This window comes from Chrysemys picta, chromosome 2 (genome assembly GCF_011386835.1).
Source record: "Chrysemys picta bellii isolate R12L10 chromosome 2, ASM1138683v2, whole genome shotgun sequence".
Lineage (NCBI taxonomy): Eukaryota > Metazoa > Chordata > Testudines > Emydidae > Chrysemys > Chrysemys picta.
The window spans coordinates 117215221-117236616 of NC_088792.1; the positions used below are offsets into that span (position 1 = coordinate 117215221).

Below are 21396 nucleotides of genomic sequence, written 5' to 3' on the forward strand. Positions count from 1 at the left end.
CACCGGACCTCGTCGGCACCGCACTCACAGCAAGTGCCTCGGCGCCGTTCATCATCCCCGGGACATAAAAAATCCCATAAGACGGGGACTGCCGTGCCGAAGACGCCGGCTCCCCCGGTGCCGGGGGTAGAGCCGCGTCCGCCTGTGGAGCACCGAAAACAGGTGCCTCCAGCACCGTCGACTCCGGCTCCGAGATCGTTGAGTCCGGTGCAGACAGGGTCACCACCGCGACCGGCGGTGATACAGTGCCTCCCGTCAACCCCAGAGACCTTCGCGACGGCGAGAGACTTGATCGCTCTCACGGAGCCGGCACCGCCCCAACCACCGGCACCGTCGGCACCGTTGACTCGTCCGGTCCAATCCAGGGGGAAACCTGCCTTGATGCGTCCTCCATCGCAGGGGCTGGGACCACGGCACCGGTCCAGGTCCCGAAGCAGGTCCCCACGCCGCTCGCAGTCCCGGCGCCGGATATCACCTCGGCACCGGTCGTACTCGCAGCCAAGATCATCGTCGCGGCACCGCTCTACGTCTCGGCACCGCTATGATCGTCGGCACCGATCGACATAGAGACGTAGTTCTCGGCACCGATACGATCGATGCTCGACGTCGAGAGGCCGCTCCCAGCACCGGGCCTATTCAAGATCCAATTCCAGGTCCAGGTCGGACTCCCGGCACCGACGCGATCGTCGGCACCGATCCCGATCTCTGCACCGTTCGCCGGCACCGCACAAGGACCGTTCATCTCTGGACCGGCACCGTACGGCACCGTACCGTCCGGAGCTCGTCTCGGCGCGGTCGGCACCGCCATGGCCATCTCGATCAGTGTCCCGCTCCTCCGATGGGGCATCGAGATCGGCATACCCCCCTCAGGGACAGGCCGATGATCCGGACATGGGCCACTGGCAGGAGGTAGTGGAGGATCCCGCTCAGGGACCTTCGCACTGGTCGTTTTGGACCCCGTGGGCGTACCACCAAGCGCAAGGGGCTCCACCACCATCAGCCTCTCGCTCGGTGCACTCTGAGCGAAGGGCCCCAGAGTCCACCATCTCTCGCCCTCCTCCAGGGGGCATGGAGGCTTCCGTGCCCACACCACCTGACGTCCTGGACCCAAGGGCAGGTGATGCTCCGTCCCAGGAACAGGGAGAACAGGACCCTCCCTTGCACCCCTTACCACCGGAGGCATCTTCCTCTTCCTCTCCGGATGAGGCAGTGGCGGGCACGTCGTGCACAGGTCCACCCCCAATAGATCTTCGGGCCCATCAGGACCTCTTACGTAGGGTGGCCCGTAATATGGACCTTCAGGCAGAGGAGATAGTGGAGGTGCAAGACCCCATTGTGAACATCCTCTCTGCGGATGCCCCATCCAGAGTGGCGTTGCCCCTGATCCGCACGATCCAGGCTAACGCCACTACGATATGGCAAACTCCTGCCTCTATCCCACCCACAGCGAGAGGGGTGGAAAGAAAGTACTTTGTCCCCTCCAAAGACTACGAGTACTTGTATACCCATCCCCAGCCGTGTTCACTGGTGGTGTCATCAGTGAATGCAAGGGAGCGCCACGGTCAACAGGCCGCAGCGCCCAAATCGAAGGAGGCTAAGCGCCTCGATTTGTTTGGCCGTAAAGTTTATTCAGCCGGAGGGCTGCAACTTAGAGCGGCTAACCACTACTCCTGAGCCGCTACAACTTTAATTCCTGGAACTCTATGGGGAAGTTCAAGGAATTGGTTCCCCAAGAGTCCAGGGAGGAGTTTGGGGCCTTGGTAGAGGAGGGTAAGAAGGTGGCTCGGACCTCCTTACAGGCCTCCTTGGACATAGCGGACTCGGCTGCGAGAACCCTGGCTTCAGGTATCGCTATGCGGAGGATCTCCTGGCTTCAGGTTTCGGGTTTGCCTCCGGAGCTACAGCAAACCCTACAGGATCTGCCCTTTGAGGGACATGGATTGTTCTCGGACAAGACGGACTCTCGTCTGCAGAGCCTCAAGGACTCGAGAACAATCATGCGCTCCCTGGGGATGCATGTTGCGGGTCCCCAGCGCAGACCTTTTAGACCCCAGCCTCAACGTTTCTACCCCCGTCCACCTCGTCAGAGACAGGACTCTGCCAGAAGGCGGGGGCGAGGTGGTAGGAGAAGGTGGACTGGCCCTCAACCCGGTCAGAACCAGGGGCCACCAAGGCCACCTTCAGGCCCCAGGCAGAACTTTTGAAGGTGCGGTCGAGGACGGCGCCCCAGTCATCCCCCAGGATCCAGCCCCCTCCTTTCGGGATCGCCTTTCCCATTTCCACCGTACTTGGTCCCTTATAACCACGGACCGTTGGGTCCTTCGCACGGTGGAGAGAGGATACGCTATCCAGTTTTCTTCATTTCCCCCCCTCCCACCCCCCTTCCCCGTCCCTCTTCAGGGACCCTTCTCACGAGCAACTTCTTATACAAGAGGTTTCCACGCTCCTTGCTATGGGGGCCATAGAGGAGGTTCCAGTAGAGTTAAGGGGCAGGGGATTTTATTCCCGTTACTTCCTGATCCCCAAGTCCAAAGGGGGTCTGAGACCCATCTTGGACTTGCGCGGACTCAACAAATTTATAGTAAAGTTGAAATTCCGCATGGTCTCCTTAGGAGCCATTATCCCTTCTCTCGATCCTGGAGACTGGTTCGCCGCCCTCGACATGAAGGACGCATACTTCCATATAGCAATCTACCCGCCTCACAGGCGCTTCCTACGCTTTGTGGTAAACAAGGTGCATTACCAATTTGCAGTCCTTCCCTTCGGCCTATCCTCGGCCCCAAGAGTGTTCACGAAATGTATGGCTGTCGTGGCAGCATACCTTCGTCGGCAAGGGATACAGGTGTTCCCGTACCTAGACGACTGGCTGGTACGCAGTCGCACCAAAGAGCAAGTTCGGGCTCACGTCCACATGATAGTGCACACATTCAACAAGTTGGGCATCCTACTCAACAAGGACAAATCCACTCTAGAACCTACCCAGAGAATAGAATTCATCGGAGCAGTCCTAGACTCCAGACGTGCACAAGCCATCCTGCCAGACAACCGCTTTTGTACCATCACGAGCCTCATTCAAGGGCTCAGGGCCTTCCCAACTACCACACTGAGGCCGTGCCTCACCCTACTGGGTCACATGGCTTCCTGCACGTACGTAACCAGGCATGCCAGACTTCGGCTTCGCCCTCTCCAGACCTGGGTGTCATCGATATACCGCCCACATCGGGACAGCCTGAACATGGTGGTCACGGTCCCGAACTCGGTCCTGACCTCCCTCACCTGGTGGCTAGATCACAATGTGGTTTGCGAGGGGATGCCATTTCACGCCCCACAACCCTCTCTGCACCTGGTCACAGACGCTTCATCTCTGGGTGGGGGCGCCCATCTCAACGAACACCATACCCAGGGCCTGTGGACTGCACCCCAGCTAGCCCTGCACATCAATGTTCGGGAACTGATGGCGGTGCGCCTGGCGTGCCAGGCATTTCTCAATCTCCTACGTGGCCGCTGTGTGTTGGTTCTCATCGACAACACCACGGCCATGTTTTACATCAACAAGCAAGGAGGAGCACGTTCATCAATTCTATGCCAAGAGGCCATTCGCCTGTGGGACTTCTGCATCGCCCACTCAATCCATCTCACGGCATCGTTCCTCCCTGGAGTCCAGAACACTTTAGCGGACCGACTCAGCAGGTCCTTTCAGACGCACGAGTGGTCTATCCGTCCGGACATCATACATTCCGTCTTCCAGAAGTGGGGGTTTCCCCAGATAGACCTGTTTGCATCTCGAGGCAACAGAAAGTGCCACGTGTTCTGCTCCCTGCAAGGTCGAGCTCCGGGCTCCCTCTCGGATGCGTTTCTCCTTCCCTGGAAAGACCACCTGTTTTATGCCTTCCCTCCGTTTCCTCTGGTCCACAAGGTACTGCTCAAATTGCGCAGAGACCAGGCACAGGTAATTCTGATCGCTCCAGCGTGGCCGAGACAACATTGGTACACCACACTATTGGAACTCTCGGTTCAGACACCGCTCCCGCTCCCATTGTGTCCAGATCTCATCTCTCAGGACCACGGCCGGCTGCGTCACCCCGACCTGCAATCGCTCCACCTCACGGCGTGGTTGCTCCATGGTTCACCCAGGCAGAGCAACAATGCTCGCACTCTGTCCAACAGATTCTGCTGAGCAGTAGGAAGCCTTCAACACGGACCACATACTTGGCCAAGTGGAAGCGGTTCTCCTGTTGGTGCGAACAACGAGCCACGTCCCCGTTACAGGCACCTATTCCTCTCATATTGGAATATCTCCTCTCCCTAAAACAGCAGGGGTTGGCGATATCTTCAATTAGAGTTCACCTGGCCGCTATATCAGCCTTTCACCCAGGGGAACTCGCGTCCTCGGTATTCTCTAACCCGATGGTCGTTAGATTCCTCAAGGGCTTAGACCGGATGTACCCACAACAACGTCAGCCTGTTCCGACGTGGGACCTCAACCTGGTTCTCTCCAAGCTCACAGGTCCTCCATTCGAGCCACTGGCCACCTGTTCACTTTTGTACCTATCCTGGAAGACAGCCTTCCTCATAGCCATCACCTCAGCAAGGCGCGTTTCTGAACTCAGGGCGCTTACATCCGAGCCCCCTTACACATTTTTCCATAAGGATAAAGTGCAGCTTCGTCCACATCCTGCCTTTCTCCCTAAGGTGGTTTCTCCTTTTCATATCAACCAGGATATATTTCTCCCGGTCTTTCATCCTAAACCACATGCTACTCGCCAGGATCAACGTTTGCATTCTCTGGACGTACGCAGGGCCCTGGCTTTCTATATTGACCGCACAAGGCACTTTAGAAAGACGACGCAACTCTTCGTTGTAGTGGCCGACCGAATGAAAGGCTTACCGGTCTCCTCACAACGCCTATCCTCCTGGATTACGTCTTGCATCCGGACTTGCTATGACCTGGCAGGTGTCTCAGCACCGCACCTCACCGCTCACTCCACGAGGGCCCAAGCTTCCTCGACGGCTTTCCTGGCGCAAGTTCCGATCCAGGACATTTGTAGAGCGGCGGTTTGGTCATCAGTCCACACGTTTACAGCTCACTATGCACTAGTGCAGCAGTCCAGGGACGATGCTGCATTCGGATCAGCGGTTTTGCACACAGCAATGTCTCACTCCGACCCCACCACCTAAGTTGGGCTTGGGAGTCACCTAATGGAATGGATATGAGCAAGCACTCGAAGAAGAAAAGACGGTTACTCACCGTTGTAACTGTTGTTCTTCGAGATGTGTTGCTCATATCCATTCCAAACCCGCCCCCCTTCCCCACTGTCGGAGTAGCCGGCAAGAAGGAACTGAGGGGGCGCCGGGTCGGCTGGGGTATATATTCAGCGCCATGAAGGCGCCACTCTAGGGGGCTCCACAGCCGACCCGCCGGTGTTGCTAGGGTAGAAAATTCTCCGATCGTGTACGCGGCGCGCGCACACCTAATGGAATGGATATGAGCAACACATCTCGAAGAACAACAGTTACAACGGTGAGTAACCGTCTTTTTCCCCCTGCTTCTGTCTGAACTTACAAGACAGCATGCTGACACACTCTCTGCCTCCCAAAACACACTGCCTCTCCCTGCACATAACACACAACACACTCCCTGTCACACTCCTTCCCCCTCTCCCCCCCCGCCCCTTCCCCTCCATTTGGAAAGCATGCTGCAGCCACTTGCACACTGGGATAGTTACCACTATGCACTGCTCTCTGCGGCGTTGCAAGAGCTGCTAATGTGGCCACGCCACTGCGCTTGCAGCTGACGGTATAAACACATGGCAGTGTTTTCCCTGCTTCAGTCTCCGAAGGGTGGCTTAACTCCCGGCGCTCTACATCTGCAAGTGTAGCCATGCCCTATGTGGCTCTGCTCTGAGTAATCTAATTTTATTTAACTGTGTGTGTAAGAGTGGTGGAAGATATTTGAATTGCATCATTACAGCAAAGTGAGAGAAACGTAGTTTGAATTCTCAGACAAACATTTCCAGCTGCAGATGGAAGGGAAAGGGAAGTTCAGCTTCCTGTATAGAGCTCTGCTTTTGGTGGCTTGCTCCCTGCACACTTTTACATGTACATATTGTAGCATTTTCTAAACTTCGAGCCCTAGTTTTGTCTTACCAGTAAGAGAAGAATTTAGTAATAGATCTCATGGAAATTGTGGATTTAATGTGGTCTTTTAATCTGGTTTCACTATTAGATTTAGCTCACTATCTAGATGATCTTTTGATAGACTTCTTATACGGGCAACTTAAGAGTTTGCGCCTTATTAGAACTTTATACTATTGAAGTCACATTCCTACAGAACGTTTTCTTATCTGTTCAATTTACTGATTAGTCTAATAGTCAGAATCATCACTTTCTAAAAAGAAATGTTTTCTCTGTGGAACTGATAAAAGATTGTCTTAGGCCTGGTCTACACTACAAAGTTAGGTTGATATAAGCTGCTTTGCATGTGTCCACACTTAAATTTGTTTCATGCCCATATAAGTTCTCTATTATGCTAACACCACCTCTCCAAGCAGAGTTCAGCCATGGTCAATGTACTGAAGTTGATGTAGCGCGAGTATAGACACTGTTACCTATGTCGATCCTAACAGTCCTCCAGCAGCTGTTCCACCATGCCCGACACTGACCACTGTGGTCACAATTATGAACTCCACTGCCAAAGGATCATGTATACCAGAAACCCACCCCCTTAAAGCCTCATGAATTCTTGAAATGCCTTTTCCTGATTGTCTGGCTCGGTGAGCACACCTAGCAGATCTCCATTGTTGTGTGCAACGGCCCAGCTGACCATGCTGGCTATACACTCTAGACATACTCCTGCTTGGATTAGACAGGAGATATTGGATCTTCTGGGCCTGTTAGGAGAAGAGGTTATGCAAGCACAGCTATGGACCAGACGTAGAAACATGGACATCTATGAGCAGATTGCACTGGGGATGTAGGAGAGGGGGTACGACAGGTCAGCAGCAGTGCCATGCAAAGGTAAAGGAACTTGATCAGGCATATCAGAAGGCTAGGAAGGCCAACAGTCAATCCGGTGCCAAGCCACAGACCTGAGGCTTTTACAAAGAGCTGCTCGACATGCTTGGCCGAGACCCTCACTACCACCCTGCAGACCACCGGGAATACCTCTGAGGATCCTGAGTCATAGGCCCCCGGCATGAACAGCGAGGAGGAGGAGGAGGGACATGAGATGGGGAGGGGGATGTCCAACTCTGCCACCAGACAGGATTTGTTTGAGACTCCACTGTAGTCCAGTCAGTCCCAGCAGTTGAGCATAGGCAAGCCTGATGTAGGATTTTCTTGTACTAGGAGAGGTAGCAGTACAACAAAGAGATATAACTTGATCTGCTTTTCATTCTCCTGTGGAGTGAGGTGGGACAGCTATGTGGCGTAATTCATTAATGTAAACAGGAATGTGAATGTGTCTCAGATCTCGATTAAACTTTCATGGAGTTACTTGGCTGTCTTCTCACGAAGGTTTCTAGGGATAGCAGACTTATTGCTTCCCCTGCGATAGGGCACTTTCCTGTGGCAGTTGGTGATAACTTCAGCAGACTCCATTCCAGTACACAGACTAGCAGGCGGCTTTGGTATTCTTGCAGTAGCTGTGGTATCTGAGACTTTGTCAGCCTCAGGAGTAAGATATCAGCTCAGATCACCACCACTTGTGGAAAGTGGTGCCAATATTCATTGCTATTGCCCTATATTCATTTTCATGCAACCAAGCAATTCCCTCCTCATTTCCCTCACCCCTAGTGGGCCACACTCACCATAGCTGGGGCTGTGAATGGCACTGTATGTGAGCACTTCCAAGCAGAAGTGTCAATAAGCAGGTTTTATTTAAACCTTTAGGGGAGCAAGGGATGGGAGTTCTAAATCTTAACTTTGGCTTTCTGTTGTGACTACACTGGCAATGGTATCTGTGGTTTTTGCTGTCTTTGTGGCCTTAAGGAAACCTGAGACAGATAAAGAGCAGAAAATTGAGGACTAGGGAAGACTTGTTCAATGAGATCCTGCAAGCCATTGCTGCTGCATCAGACCATGAACAGAGGACTTGGAGGATGACTATTACAGACTGTATGGAGAAGGAAAGAGCAAACAAGAGAGAGTCCCAACAGGAAAAGGAGGGATACACACAAGGACATAATGGGGCTTCTCCAGCAACGAACACAAATGCTGCAGACTATTGTGGACTTACAGGCTTGTCTCCCTTTGTAGTTCATAGAGAGTGACATTACCGCATCTCCCTACACACACCCAACATTCCTTGTTGTATCTGGGGCCGCATCTCTGCTTCTACCACTCCATGCTGAGGGACATTAAGGATAACCACAGTTTCACATACACTGATGTGTGAAAGCCACAGTTGCTGTATGTTAGGTAAAATGGACGTGAATGTTCTTTCCCCTTAATATATTAATGGAACAGAACTTTTGTTTTTAAATTGCACAGCTATTTCTTTGCATTGGTTTTGTTTGAATAAAATTCTATTTGGAAAATAATTCATCTATTCACAACATACACTGCAGAGTGCCCAGCAGTTCAGAAAGCACATGCCTACTTGTTACCGTACAGTGTGACAAAACTCATGGGATCAGTGACAAACAGTGTAATAATCATAAATGTACAGCAAGGACCTCAAAATTAATAGGTGTATTGACAGTGTCATAGTCATAGATGTACATCAAGCACTACACAATTACTAACAGGTCCCAAAACATCAGGCCCAGGCAGAGCACAGTACACCACAATGCATTACTGTGGCTCTGTTCAAATGCTCTTTCAAAGCATCCCTGAGCTGTATCGCTCTGTACAGAGCTCTTCTAATAGCCCTTGAGTCTGGCTGTTCAAACTCAGCAAACGACTGCTCCATCTCCATCTCCACCCTCCACTCCAACAGCAACTTACCCCCTTTGGTTCACAGATATCATGCAGGACACAGAAGGCAGCTATAACCATTGGGATTTTTTTTCACTGAGATCCAATCTTGTGAGTAAACAATTCCAGCATCCCTTCAGTCTACCAAAAGTGCTTTCAACTGTCATCCTGCACCTGCTGAGCCACTAGTTGAATCTTTCCTTGATGCTGTCGAGGTGGCTGGTATATGGCTTCGTGAGCCAACAGAGCAAAAGGTGAGCTGGGTCACTTGAGATCACTTGGCATTTCAACATCGCTAATGGTAATCCACTGGTCAAGAAAGTAAGTTCCTGCTTATAGCTTTCTGAATAGTCCTGAGCTCTTAAAAATGCAAATATCATGCACCTTCTCTAATCAGCCAACATTGATGTCAATGAATCATTCCCGGTGATCCACCAACACTTGCATAACCATAGAAAAATAGCCCTTTCTGCTGTGGCAAGGTAGTCTGGTGCCAAAATAGGGATGTGTGTGCCATCTGTTGCTCCACCACAGTTTGGGAACCCCATTGCTGCAAATCTATCTGCTATGTCCTGTGCATTGTCAAGAGCCACGGACCTGCATAGCAGGAGATGATTAATGTCTCTGCACACTTGCATGACAGCGGCCCCCACAGTGGACTTTACATCTCAAAAATGATTTCCCATGGACCGATAGTAATCTGGTGTTGCAAGTTTCCACAGAACGATCGCCACTTGCTTCTCCACTGTCAGAGCATTTCTGATTTTGGTGTCCCTGCCCTGGAGGGCTGGGGCAAGCTCGGCCCACAGATTCAGGAATGTGGCCTTGCGCATCCAAACGTTCTGCAGACGCTGCTCATCATCCCAAGCCTACATTATGGTGTGAGCCCACCAGTCAGTGCTCATTTCTCGGGCCCAGAAATGGGTTTCCACCATCTGCAGCTGTTCTTTGGACTCCAACAACAACCTTGACTTGGTTCTCACTATGTCCCAGAGCAGTCTGCCCTCCAGGAAATGGTCATGTTCCCCGCGACTCTTGCTGCTGTGCAAATACTGGAGGATCCTGTGCTTGCAACAATCCTGGCAATATGCAGAGCTGTGCAGGCTCTGATTCTGTCAGAGATGGCAGACAGTGACAAGTCTCTCACTGGTTCATGGGACTTTAAAAATAGGCGATGGCATTATGTGGTGGAGAAAGTTGCATGATGGGAACTTGACCCCACAGTCCCAATCACCCCTGTATGAGTCATTTTGTCCCACCATGCATTGCTGACACTCTCCAAAAGACAGTGTGCTGGCTGGTGGTGAGTTGCATCCTGGGATACCTATCCATAGTACACTGCACTGTGCATTGAAACAAGCACTCCTGGTGAGTACACACAGTGCAAATACAAGGAGTCCAGTATGCCCGCACAGTGGAGATATACTAACTGCAGCAGCTTTATGCTGATGTAACTTGCGGTAATGAAATTTTGTAGTGTAGACATGCCCCAGGCTGTGAGACAAAGGTTGGGGACAGTAATTATCATATCTGCACGTATTTTGGACTAATTCTATTTTTGGACAATTATACCCCATTGGCATTCATGCTTGCATTTCCAAGACTTATTAAAGAGTTGCTATAGAATAGAACAGGGTGGCCAAAAATAGATACAGAGGAGAAAATAACTGAGTTTAACTAACTAATGAGTGATCTTCAGGGCAGAAGATTTTAACACACAAGGCGTAGTTCAGATTTTCTTCATAAATAAATTTACATTGGTTTAGTCTAAACATGTTTGATAGGATGGTATATTTCAATTGATGTTGAGGCTGTCTAGCCACAAGGTGGTGAACAGAGAGGTGGAAAAGTTTGTGGATGACCAGTTATTTGCTAGTCCAGGCTAGAGAAGACAATGAGGTATTCTAGAGGGACAGGCAAATTACTTATTTGTATTCTAACAGTGCCCAGGAAACTCAGCCAGAATCAGAGGGAGAGAGGGGGTGTGCCCATTACTTATGGGGGTGTCAGAGGACAGGTGCTCAGTACCCTTGGGGAGAGAAGTACTGACCACATGGCAGTTGAAGCCTTTTGCTCCCTGCAGCAGTTGCTGGTATCCAGCTTCCTGCCTGTTTCACTCCCCACCTGTGCAGGTGAAGTAAATGGGTCTGTGTTGCAGAGTTTGGATCAGGAGGAGAGTGGAAGGCTGCACCCCATGAGTACTGGCCCCCTTCCCCACCAGACACAGCCCCCTCCTGGCTCCAGCCCTTCAGCATGGTCCTGTGTGCTTCCCTGTTGCAGGTTCTGTCTGGCAGGGGAAGCCAGATGGGCTCTGTGCCCTGGGGTTGTGCTGAACAGTCAGTAGGAGGTTCTGGATCAGTTATTGCAGGGTGCAGTCTTCTGCTCCACACTCCTTACTGGCCTCCCCAGCAGAGGAGAGTAACTGCTGGTTGGGCTACATCTGTGACAGTGGGGGAATGAGAGGGCAAGAAACCTGGTTCCAGCAGCCAAGACTGCCCGCATAGTCCCATCCACTTCCCTTGCTAGACAGCCCTTCTAAATCCCAGTCCTTCATTGTGTCCCAATAACCGCATTGAGCCCCACACTTGGAGCACTTTGACAGGACTGCACTGTCAAAACTTAGCTTTTCAGGACAGATTGTCTTTTAATGTTACATTCTGAAATGCTAAATTATTGAGCAGCATGATGTCTACATTGGCGTTTCTATATTAGTGCAAGGTAGAAGAAATTTGAAGGAGTACATTGAACTAATTGTATAGTAGGCTGCCCAGAGTGAGGGGTGAAAGGGACAGTTTGGGGTCTCTCTCAAATGGGGCACCCAGGGCAAAGTGCCATTGTGACCTGCACAAAGGGTTACAGCACTACTCAGGTTTGGCCCAGCCACCCATCCATCATGATGGAAGGGCAGCTAAGCCAAACGTGAGTGTTACCATGACCCGCTGCACCGGATCACAATACCCGGAGTGTGGGGCCAGGCCCAGCCCAGTAAGACATGGGCTGCTACTGTGGGGTGAGTGTAGGGCAGGCTCACTTTCAAATCACCCTCCTCTCAGAGGTAATTTTTTTGGAAGGATTGGGGCCGCCTTATTTTCAGATTTTATCCCAGGTCCCCGAAAACCTCTGTACAGCCCTGATTGTACACCTTGATGGATTCTAAATTACACTAATAACTCAGTGCAAAGACCTAGGCATTGTTGTAGACAACTCAATGAAAACTTCTGCTCAGTGCACAGTGGTGATAAATTGCAAGCAAAATGTTAAATATATAAGAACTTGGATAGTAAATAATTTTGAAATATCTTGCCGTTATACAAATTGATTGTATGCCTCAAATACTTGTTCTGTTCTGGTCACCCCATCACAAAAATAACCGAAATAAAGGCATTCAAAACAAACATGAGAGACATGGAGAGACTTTCATGCAATGGGGAACTGAAAATATTAGCATTTAGTTAAGGAAGGAGATGAATAACAGGGTTCATGATAGAAGCATATTAAACAATGAATGCTGTAGAGTCCATCAAGGACTCTTATTTACTTTTTCTCATAGTCCAAACATAAGGGGGACATCCAGTGAAACACAGGCAATACATTTAAAAATGTCAAAAAGAAATGCTTCCTCACATAATGCACCTGTTGAATTCACTGCCACAAGGTATCAGTAAAACTAAGGCTACGATTATGTCAGGGAGGTCACGGAAGTCATGGAATCTGTGACTTCCAGAGACCTCCATGACATTTTCTGCTTCAGCCCCAGGGAAGCTCTCAGCTGCAGCTGGCAGTGGGCCCCCGCAGCTCCCAGCCGCTGTGCAGCAGGGGCCCCCAGAGCTCCCAGCTGCAATGGAAGATGGGGGTCCACCAGAGTTCCCAGCTGCTGGGAAACGGGGACCCTGCAGCTCCCAGCCACAGCAGCGGGACCCTGCAGCGCCCAGCTGCTGCAGGTGGCAGGGGGATCCCCCACAGTTGCCTAGCCGTGCCCCCCGTCCCCCGGAGATCCTAGCTGCTGCGGATGGTGCCCTCCCCCCCCCCTACTTCCTGGAGCTCTGAGCTGTGTGTGTCGGGGGCGGGGGGGAGGGAGCTTCAGTACGCAGTGGGGGGGACCCCAGAGCTCCCAGCCGCTGCAGGTGCTGGACCCTCCGCCCTCCACATTTTGTCAGGGATATTTGTATTAAAAGTAAGGGACAGGTCACGGGCTTCTGTGAATTTTTGTTATTGCCCATGACCTGTCCATGACTTTTCCTAAAAATATCCATGCTAAAATCTTAGCTTTAATTAAGACGAATGGCTTAATAGGGTTAAAAAAAAATAGTTGGGAGGTTAAAAATTTAAACCTAAGTGCCTGAGAGCATCAACTAACCCACTAACTGAGCAGGATTAAGAAGAAACATAAAATTCCAAGTTACTCCATGATTGTCCATTAATGGGCATCTTGCACCTTCCTTGGAACAGTCTGGTACTCACCATTTAGACAGGATACTTAACTAGACAGACCACTGATCTCATTCAGTATGGCAATACCTATGTCTTAAGTACATTTCTCTGATGTCCTTCCTCCTTGATCCAATCTCCTGAAAGCAGTGATCTCCGCAGCCTCCTTTCCCACATTCTACCCAGACCTCCCTGTCAATAACCATCCTCCCCATGCACAAGTTCCTATCCACAAAGAAAAATTCAGAGAAACTACTGATGTCTGAGTAGATTCCCAGCAATTTGAAAATTTATTGCCTGGATCATTTCACCACCTCCTAATCACCAAAGTGCATTATACCAGCTCTCTAACTCTAACCTTTTTGTTTGTTTTGGGGGCAGGTTGAAAGTCTCACAGCAGCTCGTAGTGCTTTCCGAGCAGGCACAGAGCCTTCAGATGCTATCCGTGTGGTGAATGCTGTATTGACACAAATAGATCAAATTAAAAGGTAACATTCATAGTAGCCATATTACCACAGCAAAACGCCACTAGGAATTACCAAGTTGGGGTCTAATTTCAAAAATATTGAACATTATGTAGATAAATGATTACAGATTCCAGTATCTGGCTTTACGCAATTCTCATTTAGAACTTTAATCCAAAAATCTTTGACTAGTTAAATTGTGCTGAATTTTGAACTAGCCATGCCTACTGAGAAGAGGAGGAGTTGTGATGGACATACCTAAGTGAGTCATGGGAGTTAACTGTCTACCCACGCTTTAAAGTTAAGAGAAATAACTTCTGTTTGATGATGGTGACAACTGTTGCTTTAACTGAGGAAAAGGGTTTTTTTTTCTTGCTCTGAGACTTAGTCATTGGGTCATATTTTTGGATCCATAGCGGTTTCTGGTTGTAGATCTAAAAATCAGCCATAGCCAAGAATGCTTTTTCAATATTTCTTTGGCAAGGCAAAGAGATGTTGACCTTTCCTGATTGATTTAGATTTTGCCACACTTATCCTTGCCTTTGCCAGCTAGAGATTGGTTTATTGTAATGTGATCTCTTTGAGATTGCTTTTGAGACCACTCACAGGTCTGCTAGTGCCTGCTTATTTAGCAGCCTGTCTCATGTAGAACATATTGCACCAGTACTCTTTGATTGCACTGGCTTTCAGTTAGTTCCCAGGATCGGTTCACATTCCTTTATGGTTTGGGCCCTGCTATTGTAGAGGTTGATTCTTATACAATCTGATTCAAAATCTGGGATGCTGACAGTCCCTAGATGTATATCTGGGAATAGGGCATCCTTGATTTGCTACTGAATCTTAGTTGTGGGGGCCCTCTACCTAGGTCTGCCACAGTCCAACTTTGAGCGTGAGGTCAAGGAGCAAGCCCTATCAGTACCTGCAGGATTTTTCTCACAGTGGCTTGAGTGGAAGGAGAGTCTTTCCTTTTGGTAGAGTCATTAATTTAAATAATTCTGACCTTACCCATTTAGATTTGTTTTTGAAATGTCTGTTTCCTTGGGCTTATGAATAAATTTGAAGGAAAAAATGAATGGAAATGCAGAACATCTTAGGTGTTTGTATTGTGTGCTAGCCAAGTGAAGTATTTCAATATTATGTTTTACTTGGGTTTAATAAAAACAGACTTGCAAAATTTTAAAACACAAATTCTACATTTGTGTGCATCCATGAGAAGTTGAGTAATTTTAATTATTATAATATAGTGCCTATTATAATCCATTTTTTGTTACTGCCTTACACTGTCTTACATGAGCAAGGCATCTTAAAAACATACTCAGGAGTGCTTAATTACTTTAAATTCTTAAAAAATGCAAAGTGTTTTTGGGGGTATCTGCACTAATTCATGAGAAAGAAGGACAAAATATGCAGTAGCTAATTTTCTTATTTCACCGTTAACTAAATAATTTAGTCAATGGGTTTTGGATTAATACGCTGAGAATTGTGTAAAGGTAGATATCTCTGTTCCATATTTCCTCAGCCTACCTGTGCTTTCGAAGTTCTGGCTGGGCTGTGGAAGGAGCATGGTACATGGAAGCGGCTGTCTTCCTTACCCAACAAATTAAAAACTAAATAAAAAAAAATCTAAATACATTTTAATTAAGAAATTCACTGAAAGTGGGAATTCTTTGTGGTAAAAATTTTAACTAAAATATTACATAATTCTAAATTTTTAAAAAGTTCATTATTCAATGTGGAGGCAAATTAGGGTAATTACCGTTGGACTAAAACAGAATATATGCTAGACAAAAAGTGCAAATTAAAAAGATTTGATTTTTTTTTCAAGTGAAATTAGTATTTATAAAAATAGGCTTGCTTCGATAGTACTGGAAACTAAAGTCCTGTACCTCAAGCACAAGACAATATGGGCAGCAGCAGTGCAAACTTTATCCCACCTGACTATACCTCGGTGCTATTTTGGAAGAGGTTCCTTTCCAGGCTAACATACAGTTCAGTCTTCAGGGGATCTCTAGAAAAATTGCTGACAAAAGTGCTTTCGTGTGGAATATGTTCACTATAAATTGAGACCTCCAAATCATTTCACTTAACATCTCTCCAACAGTAACAAGTTGGCCACTTCTGATCTGGACCAAATTTACAGTCATGACATAGAAGAGAAACAGTCACGTTGCCATGCCCCTGAGGGATGATTCTTACGTGTAAGTGATAGAAATGATGTCTCTTTTTTTCTGTGTTTTAAAGGTATCCCAATGTTGTAATCTTGACTACTTCAAATATTACAGAGAAAATTGACACAGCCTTTGTAGACAGGGCTGATATAAAGCAATATATTGGACCTCCATCTGCTGCAGCAGTATTCAGAATATATTTTTCTTGCTTGGAAGAACTGATGAAGGTAAAATTTTGCAAGTAAGATTCTTAACTTAGGTGTCCTATTTTAATAACTGCATAAATGCTAACAATAATAGTATACAAATGTTATCTTATTTCTTCTTCTTGAGATTGCCTCTACTGAGCCACTCTGTAGTCCACACAGCCACACAACTTTTTAAAGCCGTATCTATAGACCGGGGGCACATACAGACCCCATTGCATTGACCATGGGTATAAATGCCACCCTTGGCCCCCATAATATTTCCTCAATCTGTCTCTCCCAGCCAGTGTGGTAAATGAACCATAACACACTCTGCTTTTCTGGTTCTATGTTACTGCTGAAATCTGTAAGCAGTTATAAATCATTTAAAATTAAGGGTTGATCTAGGATTAGTTAGGGAAAGTTGTTTGAAGTGTCCTTCTCTTAGCAGTGTAAAACACACAGTATTTGTCACTGGAGTCAGTAGTTATTCTGAAAATATACAAAAAGCAGAACTGTTGAGTAAGAAGTTGCCATTTTCATAGTCTCATTTCAGAATAGAACTGCAGTTGCACCTTTCAAATATCATTTTTCTTTTTATTAGCGTCAGATAATATATCCTCGACAGCAGCTGCTGACACTCAGAGAGTTAGAGATGATTGGTTATGTAGAAAATAACGTGTCACGGCTGAGTCTTGTATTAAAAGAAATTGCCAGGTAAGATTTTAAGATTTATTGATTCACCCATTTTATGTACAAAGTGAGCAACTCTGCTCAAGTGTGTGTGTGTGTGTGTGTGTGTGTAAAAGTAATTTGTGGAACTATTTATAAAGGAGTTGGATATATTAGCAACAGCTAGAGTTCTGAAACCTCCCAGTTTCTTAATTGTTGTTGCAAATTCTCAAATTGTTCACCAGTGAACATGGGAATTTTTTTTGCAAGCACCATTTGTTTCTATCTTCCTGGATCTCAAAATTTATAAAAAGAATTTGCATGATCTTATGCCATCCCTGCCTCCTGCTTTGCTCTTTTAAATTCCCATCAAATCCCTCTTTGGGCTAGTGGGGTGCCTAAGGCTGTAGTGGCCACAATTCAGCATGAACAGTTCTGGCCTTCATCGCATCTGAGGCTGCTGAGAGATCGCAGTAGTTCACCAGGAAGTCACCTTTTGGAAGCACAAGTTAAGAAATGGGCAGAGGTGTGGGAGATGATGATGATGAATATTTTTTTGCATTTACTTTGGTTTGATTTTTATTTGTTTTTTTGCTAAGAGGACTAATGGGACAGATTTTACCACAATGTGAAAATCTGTGGAATAATAAAAAGCAGATTATTGGTGTTTTCACACTAAGCAATTTTTTTCTGATTTTTGTGGGGGTCTTAACAGAGTTCAAACAAAATATCAGAGCAGTAAAAGAATTTGAAAGTGCAGAAGGGTCAGAAAAGTCTTCCTTAAAGCGACAGTATATCCAGTATATAGTGAATAGTGCCCTTTCAAACAGTGAACTATGGTGTTCAGAACACAGTAGACTTGTCTGGGTTATTCCATAAAATGATAGGCACAGTAACAGAAATTAGCATTAACAAATGACAGCCTCTTGCTTTATGTCAATTGGGCATTTTTGAATAGCTCCCTCTGTGTGTGTGTGTGTGTGTGTGTGTGTGTGTGTGTATATATTTATTTATTTGTAAAAGTAATACCCATGAAAGTAAAATACTTTGTAGGATTGTTACAGACATAACAGGTAAAGAATGGATGAAAGATTTGTATTTTCTCTCCCAGTGCTACATAGTGCTAACTAGCAATAATTTGAGTTTCTCTATAGAGAGATTCCTGGCAGAACCACCGAAAGCAAACCTCTTATTTTCTGGAAGGGAGATCTAGCATTTAGCAAAATAATAGTATGCACATCTCTGCTTCATTGTAGGAAAAGTGAAGGACTTAGTGGCCGTGTCCTGAGGAAACTTCCTTTTCTAGCACATGCACTTTATATTCAAGTAAGTTTATTTTATTTTGCTTTTTATTTAGGTGTGTTGGGAAGCCACTTTGGCGGACGCTCCTGAGTGGGCCTATTTAAAAAAAAAAAAAAATCTCTTAATTTTAATTACATTGGGTCTGCTCCTGGCTGGACTGCAACCATTTTGTGCTACCTCATTATTTAAAAAGAGGTTAAGAGAAACTACATATTTGCATATTTTGCAATTACGAAGGCAGGATTGATGTAGCCAGTAAACTCCTATATCATGACACGACATCAATATTGCTTCTTTGTAACTTAATTTCCTTCAGTAGTTCTGTACATTTTGATGCGGTCTGTCACATTTTCATACAGTACTATTACTTGTTGGATTTTGGTGGGGTGAATTTACAGTCATGATATTGATTAAACCTCAAGAATTTGCTCAGATTGGCCTAGGTTCCCCTGTGCTAACTGGTGCAGAATCCCATAGCTGTTGTACAGCATTTGGAAAATGCTAATAAACGTGGAGCTCATTTTTTCTCTCCTCTCGGGTATTTTTGTCTGTAGAGCATTATGCCACCTACTGTTCTTTGAGACATTTGACGAAGATTTTTTCTTTTTCGCTTCCAGTGTCCTAACGTTACAATGGCAGTGTTTCTTCAGGCTCTTTCACTTGTAGTGGACAAACAATTTGAAGAAAGAAAGAAACTTGCAGACTGCTTTTGACATTCTTGTTACTGTTCCACAACTGTCTAGTCTCTATGATGTGTTCCTTGTTACCACCGAAAACCACATTCTTCACCACCCCCCACATGCCTTTTGTTCCATGTATAGAAATTGACTGAATTTGGATTAAGAAACTCAGGTGATCTAGTATTTTTTTCAAAAACTTGATTTGTAAATATCAAGAATGTTTACAGTGCACCTGTTCAAAAGCTTTATTTCAAACTCCAGTCTTGGATACACTTCAAAACTGTTTAATTTCTAGAATGACCTTTTTACTCCTTCTTGTAATTATTAAAAATGTTTATCACAATTCTGTTTTGTTTCTTAACCACAAAAACTTTTATATATGTGTATTCAGCATTTGTTCTTTTTCAGTTTTAATTCTTTTTTTAAACCATAAAGAATGTAAATTGTCAGGTCTCTGGTTCTAATATGTAATGCAAAATTTTTTACTACTTACATCTCCTCTTAAAAAAATGAACAGGAAAAATTTATGGGTAAGATTTTTGAGAGCACTCAGTGGCAGCCTAGCAGCTCACATTGAAACAGCCATTGAGTTTTACCATTGACTTCATGAGAACAGAGACAAAACTTTTGAAAATCCTACTCTATCTTAACGTTTTTTTAAGATCAAATATGGCAAGTTTTCATAGTTGTCTTTTAGAATTTTAGCCTTTATCAGTGCAAAGAAGTACACTGTATTTGCCGAAGACAACCTTGTGTAGAACTTATGCAGATAGTTGTTTATAAACATGTAAAGAATGTTTTATGTACCTAAATTAAAAAATTTATGGGAAAGACATTTTGTTCTGCAAAAGCTAAGAAAAACATTGACTCTCTTTAGAAAGTGAAACAATGTAAGAATTCTATTTGTTTACCTAGTCGCTACATGTAATCTCTAATATTACTTTAATAGAGAAAAAAATTCTCTTTTTTGAGTTCATTTTATGTATTTGTCAATACTTTAACTGACATTGGGTGAAACAGATCATTTGTTTGCAACTTTCACATAACAGGTGGAACAGTAACATTTAAATAGGAAATTGGCCCAGGGAAACAAGGGCAGCTGTAGTACCTGGAAACTATTTTTAAATTTTTTAATTGACTAGATTTTAAGTTGACATTACCACTTTAACATACTTCATAACTACTGCTACCACAATATGGTTTAATGACTGTATGTCATTCATTTCTGTTTGTACATGTTTAATCAATGTTATACATTTCTCATGAGATGGATGAGTTACTCCATTGTCATGAATTGTTCATAATGATGAACTCTGTATGATGTAAGCTGCATTAAACAATTGTACAGAACTTTTCAACTCAGGCTATATAAGAATTCAAAGCTGACTTTTTTTTGTTGATTAATGAAGATCGCTACCCAGGTCGGGTCTTTTGCATTTTCACAGATGATTAAGTAGTCAGACCGCAGGAAGAAGTCCCCTCTCCATCCTGTAGTTACCTTTGTCATCTCCCAAGCAGCTTTCTTACTTTCTCCCTGGGCATTTCCCTCCAGGGTGGCTGTTATAGATTTGGCAGTGCACCACATCTGCTTCAGTGTCCCTACATCTGGCTGGAGTCTCAGCCATCACTGCACTCTGTTCTGCTTCTGGGCCCCTGTTAAGGATAGGCAGAGTTTATTTCTCTGTTCAGGGCTTTAGAACACACAAAATTTCCTTTCAAGTCAATAAGTCTTGTCCCTCTCCTGGCTAAGGAGATAGTCTAATCCAGGGGTAGGCAACCTATGGCACGCATGCTGAAGGCAGCACACGAGCTGATTTTCAGTGGCACTCACGCTGCCCGGGTCCTGGCCACCAATCCGGGGGCTCTGCATTTTAATTTAATTTTAAATGAAGCTTCTTAAACATTTTAAAAACCTTATTTACTTTACATAAAACAATAGTTTAGTTATATATTATAGACTTATAGAAAGAGACCTTCTAAAATGTATTACCAGCACGCCAAACCTTAAATTAGAGTGAATAAATGAAGATTCGGCACACCACTTCTGAAAGGTTGCCGACCCCTGGTCTAATCACTTCTTTCCTCAGGTAGTTGTCTGTATACAGTAGGGATGTAACTTGTTTCATGCAGGAGGGAGTTGCCACCCCTACCCATTAGCTCATGAGGTAATGCAAGGCTCAGTTCTCTATCATTGCCCCATCACAGAACTGTCAATGGAAAATCATCAAAGTCAACTGCAAACAATCAAAGCCACTCTGGTTAAAAAAAGACCATTATAACAGATGGAATTGTTCTGTATCTGAATAGACAAGACAGTTTCATTATAATGCAGATTGGGGAAAGGCACTTGGGATCCATTCATGGAGGAACCATCTTGTTGAAGAGGGGTATTTTCTGTGAAATATTGGATCCTGGTCCCTGGGAAGCCAGCCAAGACTGCAACTGACCTGGGGGAAACCTTCTTTATTAGATTACTTTTCCTATTAACAAGTGTAGGCCCTAGTTCACATTTTCTGATATATAGTATTGTTTCTATCACTAGGGTGACCAGAAGTCCTATTTTTAAAGGGACAGTCCTGTA

The 21396-nt window shown here is 45.8% G+C and overlaps 1 protein-coding gene across 3 annotated transcripts in view; it reads left to right on the top strand.

Moving 5' to 3' along the window:
* The window catches only part of TRIP13 (thyroid hormone receptor interactor 13), a 46327-nt gene extending 26145 nt beyond the window's left edge, over positions 1 to 20182 (top strand). For 2 of the 3 annotated variants that reach the window (XM_005296522.4, XM_024106193.3), the window contains exons 10-14: positions 13726 to 13832; positions 16050 to 16203; positions 16766 to 16878; positions 18090 to 18159; positions 18753 to 20182. In XM_005296522.4, coding sequence (XP_005296579.1) covers positions 13726 to 13832; positions 16050 to 16203; positions 16766 to 16878; positions 18090 to 18159; positions 18753 to 18848 — 540 coding nt within the window. In that variant the 3' untranslated portion in view covers positions 18849 to 20182. Of the gene's footprint in view, positions 1 to 13725; positions 13833 to 16049; positions 16218 to 16765; positions 16879 to 18089; positions 18160 to 18752 lie in introns of all 3 variants that reach the window. The other variant, XR_010598478.1, reaches the window with a different exon arrangement.
* The last annotated feature ends 1214 nt before the right edge of the window (positions 20183 to 21396 follow it).